Source organism: Perca flavescens, chromosome 18, assembly GCF_004354835.1.
Source record: "Perca flavescens isolate YP-PL-M2 chromosome 18, PFLA_1.0, whole genome shotgun sequence".
In the NCBI taxonomy this organism is placed as follows: domain Eukaryota; kingdom Metazoa; phylum Chordata; class Actinopteri; order Perciformes; family Percidae; genus Perca; species Perca flavescens.
In genome coordinates, this window is record NC_041348.1 from 18171470 (window position 1) to 18187927 (window position 16458).

The 16458-nt window shown below is 41.0% G+C and overlaps 2 protein-coding genes across 5 annotated transcripts in view; both read left to right on the forward strand.

Annotated features, from left to right (window-relative positions):
• Positions 1 to 1928: 1928 nt before the first annotated feature.
• acbd3 (acyl-Coenzyme A binding domain containing 3) lies at positions 1929 to 10511 on the forward strand. Its single transcript, XM_028605920.1, has 8 exons — positions 1929 to 2245; positions 4475 to 4616; positions 5012 to 5152; positions 5356 to 5514; positions 5846 to 6020; positions 6254 to 6491; positions 7150 to 7434; positions 8830 to 10511. Exons 1-8 carry the CDS (start codon positions 1978 to 1980, stop codon positions 9039 to 9041), a joined length of 1620 nt encoding a protein of 539 aa, XP_028461721.1. The 5' UTR covers positions 1929 to 1977; the 3' UTR covers positions 9042 to 10511.
• A 4199-nt stretch (positions 10512 to 14710) lies between these two features.
• nhsl1b (NHS-like 1b) overlaps positions 14711 to 16458 on the forward strand; it is a 113189-nt gene continuing 111441 nt past the window's right edge. For 2 of the 4 annotated variants that reach the window (XM_028605367.1, XM_028605368.1), the window contains exon 1: positions 14712 to 15392. In XM_028605367.1, the coding sequence (XP_028461168.1) occupies positions 15074 to 15392 (319 nt within the window). In that variant the 5' untranslated portion in view covers positions 14712 to 15073. Of the gene's footprint in view, positions 15393 to 16458 lie in introns of all 4 variants that reach the window. The other 2 variants (XM_028605370.1, XM_028605365.1) reach the window with 2 other exon arrangements.

Consider the following 16458-nt stretch of genomic DNA (forward strand, 5'->3'; position numbering starts at 1 on the left):
GCTTTGTCTGAGAGCCCTAATTGGGTATTGCCTGTGTGCACAGACCAGATTGCTATGCTAAAATCAGGCTGTTGAAGTTCCTGATCTTTTGTAATGGCCAATGACAATGTTTTTTGAGAGCTGGAATGAACAGTAAATGCCTACATTCATCTGTGGCCACAGAGCTCTTCAGCCATGGCCAATGAAAAATATGAATTCAGCATTGTTGTAATGCACTTTGGCTTTTAGTGTAAATATTTAGTCATAATTTCTAGCTTGGCAGCCCATGATAGGACATTGGCTTTTAATTTAGATTAAAAGAATGCAGTTCTACGTTGATCCATGCTGGAATACAGTATTGTAGTTAACAGACTGCACTTTCAAACATCAAACAGTAAAAAAAACTTTGGGATTCCTACTGGCCATTTCCAGTTGGCAGCTGACTCTGCAGACACAAACAAAAGCATGTTCACACCTTTAATGTCTGACCACTGTTTAATCCACAGTTTGACCTGTGACCACTATACATTTGACCTGCAGACAGACAGGTAAGTTATCCTCACAAGTTTGCAGGTATATGTGAAAATGTCAGCTGTTTTAGGGGCCTTTGTTATGAGTTCAGTCTTTGTGTATTTGAGGGACATTTTAGTATACATATAGAGCCTAGTTTCAGAAATGTGGGCTCAGTGTAAATGGCCATTAATATTATTACAAACATTAGTTGAGTGTGATGATTGTTGTGTGTGTACACATCTTCTAAGCACAGAAGTGTGAACGTTACTTCAATAAAGTAAATAAATTCATATTAGCTGGTGCGATAAATCATCCATCTGATACATCAACAATCGCTGTTAGCTTATTGCAGATACATTGCCATTGGTTTAACAAGACATGTCGGTAAATTCCAAAGATATGTCTGAGGTCATTCTGGAACAGTGTCTCTATTTCTTAGTTTGTCCACTAGAGAGCACTGACAATTCTGTTTTTCTAATTTAATGGATCCTTATTTTTTTGGTATTTATAAAACAGGACTGCCAGCCAATATATTGCTATCAAATTTAAACTCAAATATTTATACAGTTCGAGTCTTGGTAATGCTATGATTAATATTTACAAAAGAAAGGCAAAAAAACAAAACAAATTCTTCCATCCCCACCCATTCCACTGACTAAATTATAGCCAAGATAAGTTTTAAAGCACAAATAACTTTTCAAACGAATTCACTACACTAATTTGTGTAAAATAAAAATGTATAGAATATAATATCATATCCATATAATCCAGACAAATGTCTTAAAACTGTATTTTACATGTATTTTATAATGTTTTATGTAGTTTTGTCATGTATTCTATGTTTCATCTTTCATCTCAATTCTTCCTGGTAGACAAATAAGCATACGCTCATTTAAAAGACAGTAAAATGAAAATAAATGTCACAAATGGGCTGTAACAAGACGCTTGTGAGTGGGTCAGAATTGATTGATTTATATTTATAAAAAAGAAAACATCATGTTAAACTTTAAAGTAATAGGCTTCTTCAGCATCTCTATTTCTTAGAAATGCACATTATCGTGCACATGCAAAGTGAATTCTTCAGCAGTAAAAAATACCTTACGATGCCAAATTTGAAGACATAGCTATGTATGTGTGTATGAGTGACTATTGCCATGGGAATTAACGTTTAATTAACAGTTACAACCATACTAAAGTTGAGTAGGCTAGTTATTGCTTTTTACTATTACTTTACATATAGTAATACAATTCACAATAGAAAATGGCCACTTTGTTGTGTCATTTCCTGGTTAAAATAAAGTGAATTACAAATACGATTACTGTAAACAATTTAACATTCATTTAAACGAATCCGTAATATTTCTCCTATCGGTTAAAGCGTCGTCATTATTTACATCTAAGGAGAAAAAAAAATAAAAAATGTCCCGGAACTTCCGCTAAGTCTAAACGGAAGTAGGTACGTGGCTGCTTCAGCTGACAGTGTGCATGATGGCGACAGAGGTTCAGAGCGGCGACCTCGACAGTGCTACTTCCAGCCGGCTCGAAGTTTCTATCGATGGCCTCACCCTCAGTCCTGACCCGGAGGGCGAGCAGATCCAGGTCGAAGATCCTGACCCTAAACCCGCGGAACCCGAGACCGATACGCCGGGTGTCGCGGGAGGCGAAGATGGAGAGACAGACAAATCTGCGATAGAGAGAAAATGGGGCTTTCCTTTGCTGGAGCTGTACGGAATGGGCCTTAAATTTTTCAAAGGTATTTTTACGCTTGTTATTAACTCACCGCTTGAACCGTAAATAAGCAGTTAGTGATCGAACCGACCGTTAAATTGCGAGGAGAATCACTGGCTGGCTGAGGTTAGCCGAATGCTAACGTTAGCTGTCACCACCGGGGCTGCTGCTGTCCGCTGCAACGTTTTACATTAGCTAGCTACATAGCTAATGAGTAGCCACACCTGCTAACAGATACAATAAGATCGGCACTTCCGAGTTCAGTGGCCTGGTGTTGTCTAGCTACCTTCTTTGTAACGTTACCTTTTTATTTGAGTTTGGGAAGAATAACCTGGCTTGTCATGCGACTGCCCCATCAGCTAATGACGCAAAGAGTTGTAATGTAAGAAGCTATCCATCTTAACCGAATGGTGGCTGATAGTGAGTAGTTTGGGAGCTTTAAACACGCCCTGCCCTGTCACTGATACGGCTGAAGGGAGCCAGCATAACAGTTGCTTACACAAATCTGCATCTAATGAATTAAGACAGGTGTCTTCTGTGCTGATGGAGTTGGTTAGTCCTGTGGATACAACCGACCCATAGTCTCAGCTCGACGTCTTTAAAACCAGTTCGCAGAGCTGCTTGAAACCACTTTTCCGGCACTTAATGGATGTAATGACCACTGGTCTGTTTTACAGCTTAACTGCTTCCTCATATCCATATAGAACTCCCTGCTGCTACTCCAACAGGAAATCCAATACAACGTGCAACGCGATTACTTGTATTTGTGTTTTCCATGCATACAAACATGGAAAGCTATTTTACCTGGACAGTCACTGTTAAGACACAATTGACATCAGTGTCATCTCTTAAATATTGCATACTTTACGCTCAAGGAATATTGTATTGCAGTATGTAACCAGGCAGCTAAACATCCATTGTTGGTTTCAAGATCAAAGCCTTATTTGAGTTCATTAAGTAATATTTGTCAAGATTAAGCAAGTCAAAACAGTACAGTGTATCCGAAGTGTATCAGCCTTTTAGATCTAACTCAGCCTTAGAAGAAATTTATAATTATAAATCAAATGTATAAATATACTATCCTGTAGGGCTGCCACCTCTTAGTCGATTAGTCACCTAATCAGTCATTTTGGTCTTAGTCGACTAAGATTTCTTTAGTTGATTAGTCATTTTTTATGCTTATTCATGCTTAATTACTCATTTCCAAGAAACTTATGAGCATATTTATGGTAAACACAAGATTTAAAGTGGTGCTTTTGCAGGATTAATTGTGGAGAAACTCAGTTTTACAGATGGTTAATTAACTACATTTATATTGTGCTTTTCTAGTCTTAACCACCTCTCAAAGCGCACAGCTCTGTCAATTAAATCAACTAATCGATTAGTCAACAAAATTGTATAAGTGTTAGTCGACTAAGAATTTCTTTAGTCGAGGACAGCCCTACTATCCTGCCCTCCGTGGGTCACCTTGCCTTTACCACAAGGTGTAGTAAATTGTTTCTTTGCAAACATCCTGAGCACGTTTGTACTGTTTTAATTCTATCAGTTGTGATGACTGTACAAACAGGTTTGGTGCAATAGTAATCTGTGCTTTGAATATTTAGTGATGTAGTTTTAGTCCCTTAGGGTTGGGTCTAGTTGTGTAACTTCACTTGTATACATAAATCTGATCCTTGCCTCACCCCTAGTTACATACTTTCACTGTGATTGAAGTCATTTTACAGTGAGGATAGAGCTGGGCAATATATCGATTATTATATCGATATCGTGATATGACACTAGATATTGTCTTAGATTTTGGATATCATAATATTGTGATATGACATAAGTGTTGTCTCTATGGTTTTAAAGGCTGCATTACAGTAAAGTGATGTACCTTTCTGAACTTACTAGCTGTTCTATGATTTGCCTTTTCCCCACGTAAGACATTATGTCCACATAATACCGATGATTATTTATCTAAAATCTAAGTGTGAAGATATTTTGTTAAAGCACCAATTGTCAACCTTAGAATATATTTGGTCAAGAATATCGTGATATCTGATTTTCTCCCTATCGCCCAGCCCTATGTGAGGATGTTATTAAGTGTTATCTCTCTCTCTCTCTCTCTTTCTTTCTTTCTTTCTTTCTATTGTTGCTAATTTGTGTTAAACTAAGACACAAATTTGTATTTTAGTATTTACAAGCACTTTTCACTGATGGACATAAAAAACAAATAAATGCAAACTCGTTGCTTCCACATCTCTGCTCTCAGATAAAGATGGAAAGGCCTTCCACCCAACGTATGAGGAGAAGCTCCGACTGGTGGCTCTGCACAAACAGGTGTTACTGGGCCCTTATAATCCTGATGCTTCACCGGAGGTCGGCTTCTTTGATGTCCTCGGCAATGACCGCAGGTAACCCCAGCAGACATCTCTATGCGTGTGCCAGCGGGTGTGACTTTTCAAATCTGGTATATATTCCAGCAATTTGGTGTGTAAATCTAGTCGATTAAACATGTGGTGTGCTTGTCATTCCGTTTTATGTATTAAAAATGTATGAAAACCTTTAATGTAACACAACCTGCTTCTCTGACACACACTTACGTATTTCAAATCTACTGAGGGTTCACTATTTGCACAAATTTCATGTTTGCATTAAATTATGAAATATAGTTGTAGAAATTTAAGTTTGCCTTGTTATGTTCTAAAGAAACAATGGTTGTTACAAATGCTGCCATTTTAAATGTCTCTTGTTTTTGTTTTTCTATTGTAAAACAATCATCTCACCTTCTTTCTCGCTCTGTGCGCAGAAAAGAGTGGGCCTCCCTGGGTAACCTGGAGAAGGAGGAGGCCATGGTGGAGTTTGTCAAGCTGCTGAACAAGTGCTGTAACCTCTTCGCTCCCTACGTCACCTCACACAAGATCGAAAGGGAGGAGCAGGAGAGGAAAAGGTAAGTTCAGCTCCCTTGAGGGACATCCCATTGCTACAGTGTCTAAATAAAGACTCCTATATGCAGCCAGACAAACTGTAAAGCAGCAGGGGAAATAGTGGACATTTAAGGACTGAGGGTGTATTTTTTTTTTTTTTTTTTTGTGTGTGAATTTGACAGTTTGCACAATTTCTAATAAACTACATTACTTTGGTCTTTCCCAGGAAAGAAGAAGAGGAGCGACAGCGACTGGAGGAGGAGGAGAGGGAGCGACAAAGGCAGGAGGAGGAGAGAAAAAGGCTTGAGGAGGAGGAAAGGCTGAGGAGAGAGGAAGAGGAAAGGAGACAGGCAGAGGAGGAAAGGCTACGGATTGAGCAGCAGAAGTATGTGTGTCTACATCACTGTGTGTTTGCAATACATTCAATTTGACTTCAGCATGACTTGTACGTGGTCATGGCACTTCCCTGACCCTGATATCTTACAGGGGTGTTGTCTTTTTAGTTCTGGAGCGGTGACCGATTCATTGTCAGTCCGGGCACTTTAGCAGGGTCAGTGATCGGCTGAAACCGGTTCAACAGAGGACAAGCTCCTTACTCACTACCACTCTTGTTTCTATGTTAAAACCCTCCAACTTTCCACTGTCCCACCAGTGTCTCCTCTCCATTTCCTGTATTTCCTTCCTCACCAACTCTGCCTCCGTGTTTTATTTCCCAGACAACAGATAATGGCGGCATTGAATGCGCAGACAGCGGTGCAGTTCCAACAGTATGCTGCTCAGCAGTACCCCAACAGCCCAGAGCAACAGCTGGGCCTCATCCGTCAGCTCCAGGAGCAGCACTACCAGCAGTACATGCAGCAGCTCTACCAGGTCCAGCTGGCACAGCAACAGGTACTACGTAATCACCAACTGAATGATGGCCTTTCATTGATTAATTGGATGCTTAGGTATTGGCACATCTTCTTTTAAAGATGGACAGTAAATTGATAAATAGTCATGGGCCAATGTTTAAATGTCTGTAAAAGAACTAAATCAAAATACTAAATCAAACATAACATTCTTGGTTTACGCCCCTAATTTGAATTTGAATGTCTTGACTCAGTGTTGTATTCCTTTGGTCCCAGGCGGCCTTACAGAAGCAGGCTGATTCGATGGGGCAGGGTACCCTTGAATCTAGCGGCTTCAATAGTGGTGAACCCATCCCCGCCCCAGCAGCAGGACCGCTGTGTGCAGCTTTACCACCTACTGGCGAGGAAACCACTACAGTCAACGGAGGCCAGTCGGACTCGTACTCGGAGAGCATGGACCGGGAGCCAGAGCCTGAGCCGGCAGAGGAGGTCTCCGAGAACGGGCCTTTATTAGGTTGGTGGGCCTCATTTAAAAACCATAAACCACTGGAGTTGACTTCATGCAGAAATACTCAACATTTTCCTTATTGTGTAGCTTTTGGCTACAGGGCAGGGCGGGTGGGGGAGCGCTCTGTCAGACAAACCAAGCTTTATACCAAACTTGAAACCTGCTTATTATCTGATGTGTCCTTGTTAATGCGACCTGGAGGGCAGGGAGGAGAAGAGCTGGAACAAGTGAAACATGAAAATCTGCTGGTTTAGGTATCGTCCAACCACACATTCTGCTTACAGAAGAGTAACAACTCAGACCAGTAATGAGCAAGGCCTTGGTCTGATTCCAAAACCAATATGTCCTGGGCTAAATCAACCACTGTGGCTGGCTGCTCACTGCCAAAACAATGTTTTGAGGAAAGATGGATGGATGGCCTACTATGCAACTCTTTGACATTGGTCATATGTAGCCTACACATGCTTTCTCTTTCCCTGACACACACACACACACACACACACACACACACACACACACACACACACGCGCATAAACAGGTGGCCTGTTAGTTGAGCTGGTTTGGCATTCAGCCTGTGTATGCTGGTAAGAAATCACTGAAATTCAAACTATATATACATTTATAAAAGATTGTGAGAAGTCTCTTGTGCTTCGATCACTGCAGACTCGCCACCAGTCATAGCTGCTCCCTCCATGTGGACACGGCCACAGATCAAGGACTTCAAGGAGAAAATCCGGCAGGACGCAGATAGTGTGATCACAGTGGGGCGTGGCGAGGTGGTGACAGTGCGTGTGCCCACCCACGAGGAGGGCTCTTACCTGTTCTGGGAGTTTGCCACGGACTATTATGACATCGGCTTCGGGGTCTTCTTCGAATGGACGGACGCTGCCTCTGCTTCGGTCAGCGTGCACGTGTCTGAGTCCAGTGATGAGGACGAGGAAGAGGAAGGTGAGGTGTGGGTGGGAAGTCTGTGTGAATAAGCCTGCAGTGTTTCTGAAAGTGGTAAAACAGCTTTACTTACCATGATGTGTGTGGTTGTAGGCTCTCCTATTATGTGTTTATAATTATGTAAATTAAAAATATTTTTCCAAGAACTGGAATTGGAACTTTGCTGTTCCCTTAGTTTCACAGTTTTGCTTTTGGATATAAAATGCAGACTGATCTCATGAAGTGGCGTATGTATGACACGACAATTCTTATGCCAGTATTGGGGTGTTATCAATACGCATACTCGCTTTTTAGCGTGTTTATCAACGCCGTTTGGCCTCCATTGACTTACATTACCTTGGGATTGCGTGTGAATTGACGCCGTAGCGAGTAGTATGAAAGGGCGAAAATCCGTGTAGGGAGGTTGATCGGGGTGTAGGATGGGTAAAACGCAGGACTTTCACCCAGGAGAGCAGGGATTGCGTCCCGTGTGTGACGTTTCCGTTACACATTTGTTTTCCTAAACCCAACCCGTGTGTGTCGTTTCCTAAACTCAACCGTAGCCTCGCGATAACAAGCCACGTGGCTTTAGAAAGTGCCGTGTATGTTTACTCTGTGACGTAGCAGACTGACGTTCGCTGTACACAACGTAGACATACACGCGGATAGCTCGAAATGTGTACAGATAACACGCCACTTGGCTTTAGGAAAGTAGCGTCATGATGTCATGTTGTAAAATGGTACAGTTGGGTCATAATTGCCCCTTTGATCTTCAGGGCCATTTGCTATGGATAATATATACAACATATTCTTATTTCATGACATGTAAAGTGATGGTGGTTATTTAGTTCCATCTTTGCCCCAGAAGCAACTGCTTTGAATAGGAATGTCTGTCTGTTTTATCAATTTGTTTCTGTTGCTTCACTCATCGGCCACTTGAGAGATGAATAACTATTTTTTTCAGATAATATTATTGTATTCTTATCTCAAGTGCAGAACTTGCCTACGCCATAGTTAAACATCTGATAGTTTTCCCGGGGGTAGAGGAAGTCCTGCTTGTGTTCTTTGGTGAAAACCAGCGCAGTGGTGTGTGCATAGAAATGAATTGTGGCAATATATGTTAAGATAAAAGGCAATATTGTACAGTGGAATTGGTATGTTTTTGTTAGTTAAAGTAACCGCACAAATTAGCCTTTGGCAGATATGCCAGTCCTTCTAAACTTCACTTCTGACTATCTGTAGGTGTGTGTGTGTGTGTGTGTGTGTGTGTGTGTGTGTGTGTGTGTGTGTGTGTGTGTGTGTGTGTGTGTGTGTGTGTGTGTGTGTGTGTGTGTGTGTTTTTCATAAAGATGAGACTCATTGGTGAATCACTCCTGCTTTCTATCGCAACTTGATACGTTGTTGTTGTGTCCTCAGGTGATCCCAGTGAGGAGGAGAAGGCGAAGAAGGAGGCAGGGAAGCCTCAGGTGGATGAGATTGTGCCGGTGTACCGGCGGGACTGTCATGAGGAGGTGTACGCCGGCAGCCACCAGTACCCCGGCCGCGGCGTCTACCTGCTCAAGTTTGACAACTCCTATTCACTCTGGCGCTCCAAGAGTGTTTATTACAGAGTCTACTACACCAGATAAGCCTGAATACAGACACAGGGGAGCCAAGGAGTGTATGTTCCTGTGTGTGTGTGTGTGTGTGTGTGTGTGTGTGTGTGTGTGTAGGTGGAGATTTGTGCGATCGCTGTGTGTGTGTGTGTGTGTGTGAAAGAGATAGTGATACCAGATCTGGACAAAACCACCAGAGGGTGACAAAGAGACACATCTGGAGCCCTAGTTTGGAGATTGGACTAATATGTATGTATGTATGTATGTATGTATGTACTGTATGTGTATGCGTGTCCCAAGATACACCCATGCTTGAGCCTGTCATCGAGCCCCTGGAAGAGGAGTGTGTATTCCTGTTGTATATTCACCACCTGTCCTTGCTGTGCTCCCATAGACCAAGCTGTAGGACTTTGCTTTCATATTGTATTTGACCACTTTTCACCCCGGGCTCCTCTTCGGTCACCACCCCAGCCCAACGTGGCCTTGTGGCTGCTTCTGCCCTGAGTGACGCTTTCATAACCATAACCGGAAACCCGGCAAGTCCAGCACTCTGTGAGCCAACGTTTCCTGTTTGGTGGTAACAGTAGTTGTTAATCCCACAAGAACACAGACAATGTTGAAAATCTAATTATATTGCAAATGTACTTCATAACACTATGCCTCTGTTCCACAAAGAGCTTCTGGTCTTTGCCAAGTCTCTCACACACATTAAAAACACCATTGTACATGCACTTAATCATCTTCTTTTTTTTTTTTTGTTAAATAGCAGAGTGTTATTCTCTTCCCCAGCCACCATGCATATATGAAGATCTGAGAGGATGTTTAGTGAAAGCAGTGCTCTTTTGGGCTTATTTATGACTTTCACCTTTATTTCTTTATACAATCTGATTGACACAGTGCACCATGAGTAGTTTTTTTTTTTTTTTTAATGGAGTCTACTGGGCTGGCAAACATTATGAAGGACTGGCAAGTCAAAATAGTGTCACGAATGCTAAAGGAGTAAATATAACATAACACGCACATGGAAAAGTAGGCCCTCTGGCTTTATAAACTCAAGCATCTCTGTGATACACAGCAAGAAGTTTAAAAACAAATTTACTAAATAAAATTTTTTTCTCCCTTTCTCTAACAAATATTTTATTGGTGTGTCTGTTTCCACATGACTGATTACAATAAATCATCCACTGTCTTTTGCTTATCAATTCTTCATGATAGAATCAAGAAAAAAAGGAGCTGGTATTACAACCGATGTTATATTAATATTACCTGGGATGTTTTTTGTGTTTATCATTCTGTGTGTTTGGAGATGCTGTACTCACTTTTGACATACACAATATAAATTCCATGTTTTGGAGGTCATAACACACTGTTACATCTCTGCAGCACTCAGAAATCAAAAAACATTACACAAAATACAGTGTTGCTGTTGTTTTTCTTCCAGGTATGAATTAACTCAAATTGTCATCTCAAATAAGGTGTCGTGAATAAACTGAGATGATTTATTTTTGTGTCTTTGGTGATGTTGTTGCTTACTAACTCAGTTGTGACATCTAAGTTTATTCAATTTAAGTTCATTTGTTTCCATACTTTAGATTTATTATGTTGTTTAGTTTAACATTACATATGCATGCTTTGTGTACCTACCACCTAGGTGCATTATAAGCAGCGTGTGCAGTGTGTTCAGTAGGCTTCAGAGACATTTGGTTTCACTTTATCACTTGTTGATCTGTATTTGTACATTTTTGTGTGTGTATACAACCAAACTTTAAAGGAACACGCCGACTTACTGGGACTTTAGCTTATTCACCGTAACCCCCAGAGTAAGACAAGTCGATACATACCCTTCTCATCTCCGTGCGTGCTGTAACGCTGCCTGACGGTTCCAACATTAGCTTAGCCTAGCACAGATCCTGCAGGTAACTGGTTCCAACTAGCCTGCTGCTCCAAATTGTGACAAAAGTGACAAAATAACGCCAACATGTTCCTATTTATATGTTGTGATTTGTAGAGTCACAGCGTGTACAAAAGACAACGTAACATGAGACACAGCCATCTTCTAACAGCAAACAAACCGGGAACTATATTCTCAGACAGGCTTGCTGCGAGCATATCACTCCACCCAAGTACTATATTCTTCCACCTGAGAATATAGTTCCCGGTTTGTTTACTGTTAAAAGACGGCTGTGTCTCATGTTGTTTTTTGTACACGCTGTGGCTCTACAAATCACAACATGTAAATAGGAACATGTTGGCATTATTTTGTCACTTATTGGGAGCAGTAGGATTACTGGAACCATTCACCTGCATGTTCTGTGCTGGTCTGATGCCGCTGGAGCCGCCAGACAGCGTTAACAGCACGCACGGAGATGAGAAGGGTATGTATCGACTTGTCTTACTCTGGGGGTTACGGTGAATAAGCTAAATTCCCAATAAGTCGGCGTGTTCCTTTAAAGACACAGGCAGAATTACTTGCAAGTTGAGTAATATGCCCAATGTCCTTGCTGATTGTTAGTTTATCATATTATTTAATTAGAGGCCACTCCTGCCTTCTATCCATTCATTGATTTGTGTAACAAAATGTCACTATGGCTTAACCAAGCCATGAAGTTTAAGAAAGTTCCTGTATGTTCTGATGTGTGATGTCTTAAGTTTCTTATTGCTCACCAAATGGTTTGAGTTGACTTGTTGAATGAAGCCTTGTATGTAAATAATTCTATAAATGAGTTTATGTATGGGTTTTTAAATGTGGAAGAAGGCTATGGTTTTGAGAATCAATGCACTGTAAAATATGGTGAATGAGATATGTATACACTTTACCCCCAATGATCCAAAACAAATTGTAGGAAGTATACAACTGTAAGACTCTAATGACATGACAGACAGAAAAGCTCATCTTTTTGTATTGTTTTGACTTGTTTGGATCTCTTATGAGTTGCAAGATCTTTTTTTGGGCATATATTTAATCCTGATTAAACTTATGTTCCTCTCTAGAATTGGGAAGTTTACTTTTCTACTTTCATAATTTTTATTTTCTCTGATGATGCCTTAATACATTCAGACCTTTCATTCATTCACTGCCTAGCTCCCAGCAGATATTTTGGCATGTCATAGCTGGGAATAAAAAAAACATCTGTAATCAATAATTGTCAACCAGCTACTAAGTGGAAGACCACTTTCAGTTTAAGAAGATTACATTTGAACCGAATGAGACAATGTTAGGAATGTGAGGACACTGAAAATGGCCTTGAAACAAAAGAACAGTATTGGCTAGTTCCTTTTTCCGCTGGTGGGTGAATGTGTCATGCTCCCGCTGCTCTCACATTTTGTGCTGAGGGAAGGAGAAATGCGGATGTTACTCATGTTTAACAGGATAACGGCACAATCTCCCTGGCCTTCAATATGTTCAGAAGACAGCTTTATTAGCATTGTACACTCTTTATATTGAGTAATGTTAAACTGTTGCCACAGTGTACGTACCAGCAGGAGAATAATTAGAAGACTCACAGTTTGTTGAGTAACAAGAAAACATTGACAGGGGAACTACTTTTAGCCTTTGATTTAATGTCACATATAGAGGCACCGTTGAAGTTGTGTTCACCTAAAGACACCGGTAGCACAATAAATATTAAAGATACATTTTACCAACTGGACATTGTTAGCCAGACTTTCAAAATAATCCATGGCCACGAGTTTACAGGTTTAAAGATGAGCTGGGTAAAAGGTATGCTATTGAGAGTTTGCTCTTTGGAATTTAAAGACCGATGGTGGGAATGCCAGACTGCACACAGCGCCTGGATAAACATGAGACACACACACACACGCACACACACACACACACACACACACACACACACACACACACACACACACACACACACACACACACACACACACACACACACACACACACACACACACACACACATATCAATCAGACACAAGTGTTTAGAGTATGTGTTGTCCAGGGTTATTTTAAAAGGTATGAGCTAACATATCCTTTGTTTGAAATGAACGCGCTAACATTATGCATTTGTTTTTGCTAGCCTAATTTGTAAATGTGGGTGTTTCGTGGATCATTCAATACTAAAATACTATGCAAAAATATCAGTTCAAGAGTCACTCACTAGATAACACTAATGCCCACACTCCGCTGTTAGCTGTAACGTTACATATACGTTAGCTGAACTCTTAACCTAGCTAGCTAGCTAACTAACTAACGTCATAGCACTAATAACTCAAACTACACTGTAACTTTTGCTAACGCTAGGTTAGCTTACGTTGATTTAAAAAAAATAGTCTCTTCATTACACCAATAACAGGTAATTTAATTTTAACGTCATTATTTCTCCATTTGATTAGGGTTATAAAACTCCAAAGGATAATAATAAAAAAGTTATATTTAGCAGGTTTTCTGGGATCAGTCAGCATTTGTGTAGTGTAGCTAGGCCTAACGTTACTCTGAAGTTATTAGGTTATATCCATTGACATATATATAATGGATCAATAGACCCCGTTGCTCTGGACGGAGACCAGTGAAGGCTATTAGAAGCACTTTTCCGGTGATCTCTTGCTTTACTGCGCAGCCTCCAACTGACAGAGACAACGTAAATGTGACGTGAGCAACGTGTCTGAAAGTTGTAAGTCTTCTGGTAGCTGTGACAAGAGAAATCTCAATCATTCCCAATCTTACAGAGACGGAGAGTGTAGGTATATGTAAGGAGATAACATAAGCACAGGCTAATTATTGCTAACTAACTATGCTAGTTAACATTAGTAATTAAACCTAAACAGCTAATGTAAGTCAAAACTGCCTGCGAGCTTCTCCTGTACTATACGGTAATTCCTCTACTGTGCGACAGTAAGTCTCGTGGTTATGACACAATCGTTAGCTAATTTTTACAAAAACGTCTGCTACGGATCTATAACGTGAGGTACAAGGTAATGGAGCCTTTTATACATTGTCGTGTTTCTTTAGAAATAAACAATGGACAAATAGAGTCTTTAAACGCTTCAGATTCAAAGTTATTTGCAGTCAAGTGACGTAAAAGAAAAATGGCGGTCAGTGTAATGCTAACAAGAGGTGATCGCTTTGTAGCAACAAAATGGCGCCATCGGAGGTTTGCGTTCTGAAGCGAAGCTTACCCCCTTGGTTATATCATGTGGAAAGACCTATAATAACCATTAACTTGCTCCAACCTTAAAGGCATACTACTGTATGTAACTTTTCCCTCTTCGGCCCCCCTACAGGTTGTCTCACTGGAACTACAGCTCGCGCGTCCCGCCGCTTCGGTCCCCCTACAGGTTGTCTCATTGGAACTACAGCCGTGCGAGCTGTAGTTCCAATGAGACAACCTGTAGGGGGACCGAAGAGGGAAAAGTTACATAGTATGCCTTTAATTGTACTCAATTTGGCAATCTACATTACTTAAATTACATGTTATACAATTGAATGAATGCAACTAAAGGTAGGTAATAGCCTATCTTTCATAACCCCTAATTATAGGAATTACCATAAAATAAGGATTAAATATGAATGGTTATTTGACCTAGAGAATTCATGAAATAGTGACTTTAGCCTCACACTGTGATTTCTTCTAACTTCTCAGTTTGTTGGTCGCCTCAGTCCAACCGGTTCCGTTTGGAGGAAACCCGGTCCAGGTTTTCCAGCCGACTGCTGTACTGCCTTCGAAGGGAGGCAGGTAGAGGCTCCTCTGTATATCTGGCTCCGGTTCCAGCTTGCTACAGGTGGTTGTAGTATTTTCCGGGTTTTTATTTGTACTTTTACCGACTTTTCCTTGTGCGTTTTTTTCTTTTCTCTCCAGCCTGCACTCTGTTCTATGCACTGTCTGGTTGAATTTGAATAGACTTTGGGAGGCAACGTCTCCAGTGTACAGCAGCAGCACAAAGTCCCGTGCTTTGAACTAAAATATGGCGGGACTGAGGGATTATACTGCCTCGCAAAAAATAGCAGCCAAAGGACGATGCGTTTTGGATTTGTTTTAAAGCTGTGAGGTTTTTGCGCGAACAGTTTTCGGTCCCGCTGGAGTTATTGGTATGAAATAATCATGCCCTTTCATCAGAGGAGCGTTGAGCCGCGGCGTGTTTGTAGGTTATCGGCGAGGGATGGCTGGATACCAAGGGAAGAAACCGGGAAACGCAAGTTGCGAAAACCCGTGTTGTTCTCGTCATTGGATGAGGTTGGCTGTCATACTTTGACCAACATAATTCACCAACTTTCCGACCTTTCTCGACATGCCAGCGACATCTTCCTGGGCATCGAGATGGAGGCAGGGATGGTGTTCAGAAGATCCTGCAGGATTCAGGGGCGGCTGCAAAGGCTGCAGGGTGAAGTCCGCAAGTTTGATCCGAAGAACATCAAAATCCGTAAGTTTGCAGTGCTGGTGACTTGTTGGTAACTGTTAGTGTGCCGTGTGAGATCTAGGCTAACGTTATATATTTAATACCTTGACCCTATAGCAGTACATTACTGTAGTAATATAGTGGATATATCAGAGGAGTCACCATAATCTTAGTTAGGACCCATATTATGAATGTAGCCTATATAGCCTACTTCTGTACCATGAATTCTCTCCACAGATGGATATTCATTAATTCCAGGGAGAAATAGATAAAATATAAAATAAGTTTTCATTTGAGATGTCTGACTTTGAATCTGGAGTTGTGTTTTTCTTTTTTGACTTTTGCTGCTCTGTCATAATGACATAATCATTAGTGTGAAGAGATGCTGGTCAGGTCCTAGGTGACTGTCACATTTCGTCCATTGAAAGAACCAGGGAGGAGTGACTGGTGACACATGGCTATATTTGTCATGATTCAGACTTATGTTAATGGGGGTGTTGAGTCCCGTCAGAAATGATGGATTTCCTCTCAACGGACTCACCATCTGTGTTCAGGTCTTCAAAGGACACCGAGATCACAGAAGGCCTTACAACCCTCTTCCCCCATTTCTTCTTCTTCCTGTTTTATGCATGAAAACAAAGTTGGTCAACTCAAAGATACATGGAAAATCAATTCCCTTTGCTGCAGCCTGTGTTTACTTTTGCAATTTGTGATATGTTTTTGCTGCCCTTGTAAAGCTACCTGTAGTCTCACCCACAATGGTTACATATTAACTCACACTATGGTTACGTGCCAGCTCCGTAAAGATTGAGAGATAGGCCTGTCATTTAGTTAGCTCTGATACAGACCTGTAGTAGGGCCTTTGAGTGAGTAAATATCTGCTACTTTACACTCCTTCCTATTTAATGGGTTTGTTATGTGGTTCTGTCAATTAAACATAGTAGTTAAGGGATTGTGTTTCCCATTAACTCCCTGCATGGCTTCTTTGTTGATCTAAATAGCCTCTGAAATATGTTGCAAAGTAGGATTCAAAAGAAAAGACAAGCCCAAATTCCTCTCAACATTGGTAACAGAGGAGGATTTAAGTTCT